General features: G+C 38.7%; 1 protein-coding gene across 1 annotated transcript in view; it reads right to left on the reverse strand.

Annotated features, from left to right (window-relative positions):
* The window catches only part of kst (spectrin beta chain, non-erythrocytic 5 kst), a 179,625-nt gene that overhangs the window by 45,671 nt on the left and 121,393 nt on the right, over nucleotides 1-12,561 (reverse strand). Inside the window, exons 45-59 of the mRNA XM_089643731.1 lie at nucleotides 11,825-11,913; nucleotides 11,366-11,506; nucleotides 11,112-11,242; nucleotides 10,027-10,212; nucleotides 9,634-9,775; nucleotides 9,344-9,451; nucleotides 8,015-8,179; nucleotides 6,611-6,716; nucleotides 5,481-5,656; nucleotides 5,152-5,279; nucleotides 3,981-4,093; nucleotides 3,510-3,710; nucleotides 1,722-1,896; nucleotides 606-824; nucleotides 119-293 (exon numbers count right to left, since the gene is read on the reverse strand). Of these exons, the coding sequence (XP_089499857.1) occupies nucleotides 119-293; nucleotides 606-824; nucleotides 1,722-1,896; nucleotides 3,510-3,710; nucleotides 3,981-4,093; nucleotides 5,152-5,279; nucleotides 5,481-5,656; nucleotides 6,611-6,716; nucleotides 8,015-8,179; nucleotides 9,344-9,451; nucleotides 9,634-9,775; nucleotides 10,027-10,212; nucleotides 11,112-11,242; nucleotides 11,366-11,506; nucleotides 11,825-11,913 (2,255 nt within the window). The remainder of the gene's footprint in view (nucleotides 1-118; nucleotides 294-605; nucleotides 825-1,721; nucleotides 1,897-3,509; nucleotides 3,711-3,980; nucleotides 4,094-5,151; nucleotides 5,280-5,480; nucleotides 5,657-6,610; nucleotides 6,717-8,014; nucleotides 8,180-9,343; nucleotides 9,452-9,633; nucleotides 9,776-10,026; nucleotides 10,213-11,111; nucleotides 11,243-11,365; nucleotides 11,507-11,824; nucleotides 11,914-12,561) is intronic.

Raw genomic sequence — 12,561 nt, forward strand, 5'->3', positions numbered from 1 at the left:
AAAAAGACCCTCCACACAGCATCCCCAAAGATGACATAGGCCCTGAGGGAAATTATTTTCTTCATGGCCTCCGGTGTGGAGTTAATATTAAAAAAAAAAAAAAAAATGGAAAACTTACCATGTGAATGTCGACCGCATCCTGCAACTTGACCCTGCGTACTGCAGCCTGGTCCTTGAGCGAGCGCAGTGCCTCCTGCAGCTCCTGTGCCTGCTGCTCGAGCCGCGCGCCCGCAAAGTGACCGCGCAGCTGCATCTGCGCAGAGCGCGAGGCCAATCCACCAACAATCGGCTCTCTGGAATGATAAACATAACATTTACTTGCTACATACTTATTATTATTATGCTATTCCGACTTTTGCCATGAACTGAATTAAATGTTGAATTCACTTGGTCGTGCCGTGTCTTTGTCGGATGTCATAATTTAATCAATGTAGTCAAAGGGTAAGGACCAGAGCTTGCAGATTAAAATTATATTTATTTAATTAATTTCTGGCATTTTACAATTATATACGCAATAGGAATAAAAATTTTGTCAGTTTGTATTTTTTCATGTTCACATTGCGTATGTGAGGGTAAAAACAAATAATTCATCTTGAATATTTTACCTTGAAAGAAGTTCCGCCTCCAGGGCCGTGTGTTTCTTCTGCAGACTCTGCGCTTGCGTGAGAGATACGGCGGAGACGGGCGCGGTGGGGCCTAGGAGCGGTGCGCGCTCAGCCAGCCAGCGCAGCTCCTCGCCCGCATCGCGCGCCCAGCGCTGAAGCTGCTGCGCTTCCTCCAAGTTGTCGCGCCGGATCGACATCGGCTCCTGCAGTTGGCGATACCTGCAAGCACATCATCAAACATATTATTTACAGAAATAGAAAGATAAAAATACTCTCGTCCTGGCTGTCGTCCAGTAGCAGAGCGATGTACATAAAAGATGGAGTTTTAAGCCACTCAAGCCACTGTAATATAAGAGCTAAATGTAAGCACTTACATATTATTATCTTTTGTTTTTTTTGTTTTTTTTTTTTTTTTTTATGCTTCCGATTTTTTTGTCCGGGTTAAATCTTCCCCATAGGAAAAACTAAACCCTTCCACACACTTTTCCACAAATGATCATCTAGTCAATCCACATTATGCAAGTGCATTATATAAGCAAAATAAATACAAAACAATACAAGAACAACACGTCAACTCACCAGAGATCAAATGGGAAAATAATTCACCGACTCCAGATATTTTCATATCAGAGGGTTCGGCTCGGTAGAACTTCTAACAGGGCCTATAAATCCTACTGATCCCTCAGTATAAATATTTAAAAAAATCTTTCGTTATCCTACATGTATTCAAAATGACCGACTTTTGCATCTTTATATATAAATTCTTTGATAGATCTAATACGCCTAAATTTTGAATGAGAGAGCTAGGTATAATGCCAGTAGCCGAAATAACAAATGGTAATATTTTTATAGTCTGAGAATGCCAAATTCTTTTTATTTCATTTCCAAAATCTGTGTATTTTCTTATTTTTTCATTAGCAGATTTTTGAATATTACAGGAATTTGGAATAGCGACATCAATGATATAAGTTATTTTTTTAATTTTGTAATAAGTACTATTATGTTCATAATATTTGTGTATACCTATTTCTTATACAGTGTGCAGAAACTTATAGTAGGTGATACATGTGCAACATCTTCGTAGATAAGGTTAAATAATGAATAATTGGTGGCTACCTGGCAAGTGCGTCATCCACCCTCTGTTGGATCTCCTGCGCCATGAAGTGCTTTGCGGCAGTGAGATGTTGCGCTGTCTCGCGCAGCTGCGCCGTTTCCTCGCCGCGCTGCGCCACCTCCTGCTCCAGGCGGGAGTGACGCGCCAATAGGGCTGCCACCGAGGCCAGGTCTTTTCCTGTAGAGATGAAGGAGGGTTAGATGTCATGAATTGTCAATTTTTCAAAAGTGACAAAATTACTTTCATCAGTGGCAAGAATGTTGTCAAAATTTAAGATTAGTTATTGTTTTATTGATTAACCAACTTCAATACAACTCATCTCTTTCAGTATCCCCTCCGGTAGACTCAGAAATAGTTAGAATTAATTGGTTGAATTGCCTCAAAATATGCGACCCTAGTTCCTTCTAAATTCAATTCCCGAAATCCCTACCACCACAGACAAACCCCAGTGTTTGTGTGCTCTTGTTGTTGAATGCAACACAAGTGTTTGTGTGCGCTGTAGAATGCAATGCAAGAGTTTGTGTGCTTTTGTTGTTGAATCCAACTCAAGTGTTTGTGTGCTCTTGTTGTTGAGTGCAACACAAGTGTTTGTGTGCGCTTGTTGTAGAATGCAATGCAAGAGTTTGTGTGCTTTTGTTGTTGAATGCAACGCAAGTGTTTGTGTGCTCTCGTTGTTCAATGCAAGGCAACATAATGGGCGTTTAATAAATAAATCAATATCAAATTTGTTGTCATAAGTGACATGAATGTTGTCAAATTTGTCATCAGTGGCAAGATTGGTGTCAAAAATTAGGCAGGTCACTCCAGATTAGCAGTTACATAAAAATAAAATATATTTGTATATATATTGTGTAGATTCGCAAAGAATGCAAGGCTGATGTAAGCATAATCAGTAAGATTAAGAAAGGGACGCTTAGATGGTTTGGGCATGTAGAGCGAATGAACGAAGAAAGGTATGTAAGGACAATATAAAGGGGCCTTCAGGGAACTAAGGGATAGTGGACTCTTCCGTCGTGGGGCCTTCAGGGAACCAACGGGGGAATGGACTCTTCCCCCATGGGGCCTACGGGGAACCATGGAGGAGTGGAGAGGAGAGATGAGGCCCTCTTCCCTCGTGGGACCTTCGGGGAACCAAGGAGGAGTGGAGAGGAGAGATGAGACCTGGGAAGACACACAGTAGAACCAGAAGACATAGCCACATACACAATGACAACCCTGGTGAACCCTGGTTTATTAAAGGGACTGGGTTGTTGTTAAAGGAATGAGGTAAAATGGGAGCACAATGGGCCTATGGCCTAAGTGCTCACGGGAGCTATGTGTAAATTGTCGCCGCTCAATAAATAAATAATAAGGAGAATATATGATGCAAATAGAGTAGTGGATGCTTGGAACAAACTCCCACAACATGTCATCGATGCAACAAATATAAATCAATTCAAAGCTCTATTGGATTCACATTTGGAGAGAAGAAAGGACTTAGTTCAAACTTAAAACAACTCAATTACTGTCAAACTTGTTGTCAAATCAGATATGAGCGCATCGGCAGAATGCTGCCTGCTCTGCACATAATAATAATAATAATAATAATAAATGTGGAAGAACTCGTGGACGCCCGAAAAAGACAGAACGCGTCAAGAGTCGTAATAACAGAAGAGTATGTATGAATGTGAATGAGGCAAGGAGTGTGTGGTATGACCGAGTTGTTTGGCAGTCTGTCCTCTCTGCCTACCCCTGCGGAGAAATGGCGTGATGGTTAGTTATTGTTATTTATTATAGCAGGCGTGTCTAACCGTGATCGGTGCTCTGCAGCTGTGCCTCGACATCCTCAGCCCAGGCGGCAAAGTCGTCCAGGCCGCGCAGGAACACACGTGCCTGGTATGCTGCCGCCAACCTCTCCCGCCGCCCTGCCGCCGTCTCCTGCAGCGCGCGCCACTCACTCTCCAGCCCGTCCACGTGCGAACCTATTTCTGTTGACGCATAGTGCTTGGATTCTAAAAAATAAAAAAGACACATATTATTAAGGAACTACCGAGCTACTAAACCGAGTGGTTCAAAGGCATGGGTTAATTTTCAGTTGAATATTATATATGTACCGTAACATGGGGTCACTTTTGAATCGAGGGGCGACTTTGATCATTGTAAATATCTGCAAAATTTTCACTTCCAAACTTCTTTTCAAATTTTTTTTTTATTTTTATTTTGCTTCAAAGTTGAAAATTGGTCAAAGTCACCCCATTTTCAGTACCTATTAGAAAACTTACTGATTAGTTCTTCTCCATTTCTGACAACAGCGTGAATCCTGTCTTGATTGGCATTCAACTCCGACTCAAATGCAGCATGTCGCTGGATCTTGCTCTGGAGGTTTGAAAGATCCCTGGAGAGAAAGAGACAACAGTTAATTATCATGACACAGTTATTTTATATTTATGTGTATAACTTATTAATAGAGAAGGACTTATTAATGGCAGTGATATTTTCTAGATCTCTTGGTACAGCCATTGATTCACTTAGGCCAATTTTATCCGAGAATTTGGACAATTCTTCACATTTAAAAGATAATTTTCAAGTTCTGTGAATGATTTTTTCAACTTCTGTTATTATTTAAGTTCTGTCTAGCAGCTAGCCTACAATTCTATAGTAGCAGAACTTGAATGGGACTTTCACAGAACCCGAAAATGTAGTTTTATAACAGCAACATTATGGTATGCAGTAGTGAATGGTGGAAGATGTCGGAGACGCCTGAGAAAGACATTAGCAATTACGAAGCATTGCGTAATCCACTAGTTATAAATAAAATTGTACCCAATGCTGATCCTTGAGGAATTCCCATGATTTTTTTATTTGGTAAATAATGTAGAGAGTCATAAACTCATAAACAGCCAATCTTATCAACAGATATAAAGATTTGATTATATTATTAATGATGTAAAGAGGATGAAGAAATGCCTATTGATTTATAGAAATTTAATGACGACAGAGTTAACTGATAAGTTACGTACAGCGCCAAAACGGCGCTATACAAGTTATCCAATTATTATTATTACTTAGTAAAAGGAGAGGGTTCCCACCTAGGCAGCGCAGGGTTTAATCATGCACTAACCAAGTCCTCCATCATTGCACAAACAACATTTTCCCACTATAATGATAGTAGTAGGATGTATTGAAATAGTGTCAGATTCGTAATGTTTATATTTTAAAATGAAAGAATTCATCTCTGCTGCCAATGTCAGCTAAAGCAGTAAAAATGTCATACTGCCTGTACAGTTGAGATTGTAACACTTCATCATGGACAGGATTCTAACTTCACTTTACCTAGTTCTGAGATATGACTATTTAAGTAGGACGAATGTAGAACAATCAAAGGTCATTTTTAAAAAAAAAGTCAGTTAAAGTCTTAACAAATTAAGGTGACGATATATATTAAATACTCACTTGTAACTCTGATCGTTAGCGAGTTGGGCCTTGACAGCAAGCCACTCGTGTTCGTGGTATAGATCCCGCAGGAACTGTTGCAGCTGTCGTGACTGCTGTAAGGTCTGTGCTCTCGTCTCCGACATCTCCTGCAAACAAACAAAATTAAGACAATCATCAGTGCCATCTTCAAGAGTGTTATCATCACAAATAAACAGACAAGCATCATAATGATCAACAAAACCACAATCATCAACAATCATCACTGTGACAACTAAACAATGGTAATGCAAATCTTTTTTCAATCTTCCATCATGATCATTAATATATATTCAACTAGCGACACGTACCTTGAGTTTGTGCAGGCGGCTGGCTACGTTGGCCAGCCTGCGCTCGATGTACTTGCGGTCGAAGTGTCTGTAACCGAGCAGCTCCTCGGCGAACTTCTTCAACTCCTCCACTTTGGCCTCTTGGGCACGCACCAGTTTGTCGAACTCGGCGTGCTTTCGAATCAGTGCTTCCACAGCTGAAATGTACATGATATTAGGTAAATACATTTTTTAATCACTTCTAGTTATTTCTAGTTTTAAAAAAAAATAAAATATGTACATATTTTTTTTAATTAAATTTACATAGTAAGAACATATTTTATAAATTACTCAACTACCATACTAGGCTCAGTACATGATTTATGTAAGAATAACAATAATAAAACATAAGGGAAATGGAAATTGTTTTGGTAAAACAAAAATGTATATTATTATAGAAACCGTATTAGAAATACAAATAATGATAAAACTGATTGATAAAAAAGAAAACTGATTTGAACTCCTACTAGGACTTGGACAGGTCTATAAAATGGGTTTTCTGTTCAAGGGAGAATATCAATTCAGAAGAAAATGAGCTTATGTTAAATTGATCTTGCCAAATTGAGCTTACGTCAAATTGAGTAGATGTCAAATTGAGCTAATGTCAAATGAGGTTATGTCATATTGAGGTGATGACAATGTCAATGCAACAATATTAAATGTGGCAATGTCAAATATGTCAAATTGTGCTGACATCAAATTGAAATGATTTCAAACTGTGATTATGTCAATTGTGACAAAGTCAAATTGATATGATATCAAATTGGATGATATCAAATCGAGCTCATGACAACTGTGGCACTGTCAAATTGAGCTCATGTCAAATGTGTAAATGTTAAATGTGGTAATTTTAAATACAACAATGTGAAATGTGACAGTGTCAAATGACACATTTTCAAATTCGACAATTTGAAATGTGACATTTTCAGATGCGACAATGTCGAATGCGGCAAAACTTTGAAACAACTCAACCATGTGTTGTTATTCCAGATATAGGTGTTGAAGGGAAGTATGTATTTGAGAATTTGTTTGACGTGTGTATTCCACGGCAAACGAAACACACAAAGGCTCTATTTTGAATGACTTAGAATAAATATGACAGAAGAACCAACCGGGTAAGGAATCTCCGAGATCATCATTGTTGAGGAAGGCTTCCTTGGCAGCTAGCCAGTCCTCAGTCTGTCTGGCTTGTTCCTTGAATAGCTGCAACTGGTGAGCCTGGGTAGAAAGAAAGAAAAATACATTACATATCCACTGCTTCCAAAGACAATTCTTTTTCAGTTCACGAAGCAATGACCTAGATTGCTTGCACCGTGCAATTCAAGAAGCAATGGCCCACATTGCTGATCCAATTAAGAAAAGGAGCAAAACGATTGCGAGTTCAACGGATGGCAGTGGCTTAACTAACTCAGAGATGCGAACAATCGATTACATCATTTAAAAGACGTTACCCTGCTACTTAGCAATTCAATTATTTAAAAAAGATTATTCCTATTAACAAACTACTGTATACTAAATAATTTATGGGGATGAGAAGTTTACGGAATCTGTATTAAACTCTCAGACAAAGACATTTATCTACTATGTGTTCCTTTGAGAACTGTCAAAACGTGATAATTTTTGTGTTATTTACGAGTTTTGCTAAAAGCATCATAACTCACGTCTTGGGAAACGTAGCCTCATTCTAAAAAATGTTTTGGAAAGATTATGAAATCCACTATCGCATTGTGTTGTTATAAGTAAATATTTGCGTTTCTAAATATATATTTTATGAAAACGTCAAAAATATGTAAGAATCGATAACCATTATTTCAAAGCCGTGAAAAATGTACTTTTTTCTGAGTATCATAAAGAAATAACACTTTATATATTGAAGAAATATAATTAAAAACTATTAGTCACCTCAAAATATTAACCGTCCAAACTAAAATATTTTTAATAAATTATTTAGAAACGCAATAAATTATGAACGAACACGGTGACAGATTCAATCGGCTTAGATAATGCAGTTCTACGTTCCATAGATATTGTTGAATACAGACGCGTAGCGTTATTCATTATCGATACTCTGTTTTTTAAATCATGGCAATCCGTATACTAGTGATGGAAATAAATCGATTTTTGTAAAATCTCACGCGTTTACGTGAAAAGACGTTCTAATGTCTTGAGCGCTATTATAGTATTTACGTCTTTTGACGTTCTAATGTTCTGAGTGGTTAAAGTCCGTTAATAATTTTGTTCTTCTCAAGGTAAGTGAGCAGTTTGTCGTTGATCATGACACCATGGGGCGGTAGTTTTCCGGGTTGGAGTGGTCACCATTCTTGGGAAAGGATGGATGACCGCATATTTGCAACCAGAGGGCACAGAGAGCCACACTCATACACATGTATACTTTGAATAGTTTTGTCAATGTTTTATTTCTGCAGTAAACCTCTACGATGGAAGATTTATTGTGTAGTTTGGTTCCGTTGAAGAAAACTAGATCCTTTTTAGTTTGGTTGAATTCATAGAATTACCTGAGTGAGATGATCCCTCCGCTGGTCCCACGCGCTGTGCAGCTCCTTGGACAGCTCTGCGAGCCTCTGGGGCCTCTTCTCCTTGTCCTCGCCCTCGGGCAGTGGCAGTTGCAGGGCCTCCGAGGATAGGGCGTGGATGCTCTTCTGCCGGTTGTCAATCTCAGCCTAGAATCAAATCAACAGAATGAGTAAAAGTGTTTATCTTTTTTCTACAAGTTACATAGTTCTTTGGGGTCTGGAGAATACCAAACTAGTCCTGTATTGCAGTAGTCATATTATTGAAAATGATAAGAAGCAAAGGTGGCCCACAGATGGGATGAGATTTGAAGAAAACTGCAGACTTCGGATGGATAAGAGCCGCAGGGATTGGCATATCTGCAAAAATTTGAGGGCGTCCAAATGTCCCAAGCCAAAAACAAAAAGACTCATGAAGAATTATTATCAAATAAGCATAATTTTCCCTTACTTATGCTAAAATCGATTGAACGTTTTCAAAATCTTTCTTGAACGGACAATCAAATTAATTGGCACATTGCTCTTAAATTGGCAAGAGATCTTAACATATTTACATAAACGAGTCCGTCTGGAACCAGAGAGACTATGGCACCCTCAAGTAGGGTATGTCCAAGTGTAAGCACTCATCCACGGAGGCCATCACTAATATAGGCGCAACGAAAGAAAGTGCACAACAATAACAATAATAGCAGCATTCAATCAATAATGACATTACAATACAAATAGATGCGTTATTGTCTCGTAAAATTAACCTAAAAAATGCACATTACGTTTCCTGCAAATTCTTAGTTCAAACATTGTTTGTGTATAACAAAGATTCAATGAAATGTATGTGTGAATTCGATTTGAATCAATTATGTACTCAAAAGTTGTGCGGAATTGCTATATTCCACATCAGGGGTGTAACTGAGATGACACGATACGCTTACTCGCTTACACGGACTGTTGAATAAGACCTACTGGCCGTAGGTTGTCTCTCTTATACTTGTGTGTTGCTAACTTCGCTATCTCACTATATTTTTTTTTAACATTTACCGATTTCGGGTATTTATAATTATATTTACAACAATTCAAAAGAAACTCAACGAGATCTGTTTTTGCTCGTGAATGATTTTTGCACCTACTAAAAGCACAGGAAGGCATTTTATCACAAAAAAGAGAATATCGAGAACATCGCAGACGAACTTATGTGCAATACTAAACGAAATGAATTTCAACTATGTCCACTGGGGCTCGTTGAAAGAAGCCACGTGTGTTGACCCAGTGACATATCTTCACTTCTTAATTCATCTTATGTAGTAATAGATGTGTTACCTTTCTTTCCTGGTGCAGTTCTAGCAGGGCTTCTGCATCCGCCACGCTGGCCGGGGGCTCGCTGCTCTCCAACTTCTTCACCGTCTCTCCCACCCACACCTCTAACTCCTGGAAACATGGAACAATAGATCAGTACAGAGAAACATTGTTATGACTGCAGGCGATACACGGTTTACACGGTTTTATTTACATAATACATGCGCGTCTATTATTATGACTCTTGACATCCAAACTATCTACACGTCTCTTCAAAAATAATAGTAAAATGTTGTTTGTGCAATGATTGGTACCTTGAGGTCGGCGTCCAGCTTCTCCACGGTGTGGGCATCGTCCAGCTGCTGTCTCCTAGCCTCTAGCAGCTCCTGAAGGTTCAGCCAGGCCTCCTGCAGCTCGCCCAGCTTCTCCTTGATGGCCTTCTCCTTTGATGGATACCTGCAACAAACACACACAAGTGGCCGGTTTTAATTAAGTGCTCAGCAATTGTCCGAATGGCTGAGTTTGCAGACTCAATTATCTTTATTATATTCTATTGGAGATGGTCAGTTCTGTCTGGCCTACATACGCCTTGTCCAATCCCGAACAGCTGAGTTTATAGACTCCGCAGATGGAGACAGATTTCAGGAGGAAACTTGGTTTTTAGAGGCCTCGGAAGGTCTTGGATGATTTGTATTAACGTGACTTACTTGGTGGCCAGACGCTTGCTCTCGTTGGCGTGTGCGTCAATCTTTGCGTGTAGAGCGCTGGAATCGCGGTGCAGCGCATCGCGTCTCCTTTGCAGGCGCTCCACGCCGCGCAAGTCCTTGGCCTTCTCGCCGCCTGTCAGGAGCGCCGCCTTTTCTGCGGTGCGCTCCATGGTCTCTTGCACATCTCTGCAGCACACAAACATACCACATATAATATACGTACGATGGGTTGATTAAGTATGTATATAGAAGTGGAAAAATGCTTCTGGAGGATTTCTTTAGCCTTTTATATTTTGGATGGACATATTTGTTAAACCAAAAGAGGTTTATTTCTTAAGGTAATGCAAATGCAACTATATGTAGATATCATATTCTACAGAATTGTCAAAATATAAACAAAATGTCAAAATCTAAAAAAATCACCAAACCCCACAAAAGTTGTCAAATTCTGCAAAAATTCTCTAATTCCACACAAATTGTCGGATTTAACACAAATTGTCGGATTTGACACAAATTGTCATAGTCTAAACAAAATGTCTAATTCCACACACATTGTCAAAATCTAAACAAAATCTCAAATTCTACACAAGTTATCAAATTCCACACAAATTGTCAAAAACTAAATAGAATGTCCAATTCCACAAAAACTTTCAAAAACTAAATAAAATGTGGAATTCCACACGAATTGTCAAAAACTAAATAAAATGTCAAATTCCACACACATTGTCAAAATCTAAAGAAAATGACAAATTCCACACAAGTTGTCCTATTCCACAAAATTTGTCAAAATACATACAAATTATAATATCTAAAAAAATCACAAAATTTCCATAAGTTGTCAAATTCCACAATAATTGTTAAATTCCATACCCATTTTCAAAATCTATGTAAACAAATATGAAATTTTTCATTAATGGTCAAATTCCGTACAAACTGTCAAAACCCACATAATATCTAAAATTTTACAGAAAGTGTCGAATTCTTTACAAAAAAGCCAAATTCTGCAAAAAAACCATTCCATTGCATGCAATTCAACACAAAATGTCACGGTTTGCAGGCATAACACAAAGGTTAAAGGTGCGAACCTGTTGTATTGATGTATCTCGAGTGCGGCGGCCAGGTTGTCGCGGTACTCCTGCAGCGCTCCGCTGAGCGCGCGCCACTTGTTCAGGAAAGCGTCCCTGCGCTGGGCTACCGCAGGACCAGACGTTGGCCCCTAGAAAATAAAATTAATATAAGTTCTAACAAATACTCAAACATAATTCCTACCAAATTTAATTCTATTATCAAGCACTGTCAGTTACTTTTCGTCATGATAATATCAGTAAAGATAACATGCCTGCTGCAGTAGCTTATCGGCCAAAGCGCTGATGCTCTTGATGTGTTTGTCGTCCACTCTCATGTCGCTGTCCAGGTCATCCAACTTCCTCAGCAGGGCGCTGCAGTGCTCGTAGTCTCGCCCAGTGTCTGCCGCATTCACCTGCAAACAAACACTCAACAGTTACTAAAGTGTTACGTGGAAACAGAGACTTTTCAGTGACAAACAGTGTTACCTGGAACACTATGCATATCTCTAAATACAGTGTAACTCTCCAAGAAGTTTTCCAAGGGACGGAGGAAATAAACTTCTTAAGCGGGAAAACTTAAGAAGTGGGATCCGAATTTGTACCTACACATAGTATTTTGTCCCTGATTTGAAATCCCTGATTTAACACAAAGATCTTATTCTTTAAAATCTACTTTCACGACGAGTTGTTTGTGGGAACACAACAGGTCTAAATGTAAAATTGATTCATACCATCATCTCCTTGTCTCGGATCCAAGCCTCGATTTTGTCCACCTGGTTATTGAACTCCAGCATATCCTGGGCTTCCTCCAATCCTCGTCCTGAAATTAAAAGTTAAAATTATTTTTACAAATCATTAAGATATATCTAGAACATGTTTACATTTTTTTTTTAAATGATTACAATAGTTATAACTCCAAAACTTTGAGAGCTAAAACATGAACACTATCGCCTGACTACATTTTCGAGCCTTGGACCCCAACATCGGTGTAGCAGGTTTAACATATGTTTCCAGGTATTTTTAAAGCTTCCTAACTTAGCATATACCACCTTTTGCAGGTGGTATTTGCAAAACCTCATAAATAATAATATTAATCCCTCTTGTCTGCCATGTTTACTTGTTTTGCCAGGTGGTATTTGCAAAACCTCACAAATTATAATACAATAGAACCTCATTAATTCGAAATCCACGGGACATCAAAAATCAAAATTTGAATTAACGAATTCCCAGATAATTCAAAATTATGGGAATAAAAAAATTCAGAAAATCGTTTCTCGGTCGCCCCTTCAAATCCGGGTAGTATCTTTAAATTCGTATTAATACGAATTATTATTCCTTTGTTTTCGCGGCCGATTACCGATGCAGCCGTCCATTTAAATTCAGATATTCGAAATACATTTGTAAAAATGCGATATATTTACGCGTAAATCGAGGTTTTGCGGCTGATTTATGTCGCGGCCTACTCTTT

The sequence above is a fragment of the Hesperophylax consimilis genome, chromosome 20 (genome assembly GCF_061612785.1).
Source record: "Hesperophylax consimilis isolate HC1 chromosome 20, BYU_Hcon_1.0, whole genome shotgun sequence".
In the NCBI taxonomy this organism is placed as follows: domain Eukaryota; kingdom Metazoa; phylum Arthropoda; class Insecta; order Trichoptera; family Limnephilidae; genus Hesperophylax; species Hesperophylax consimilis.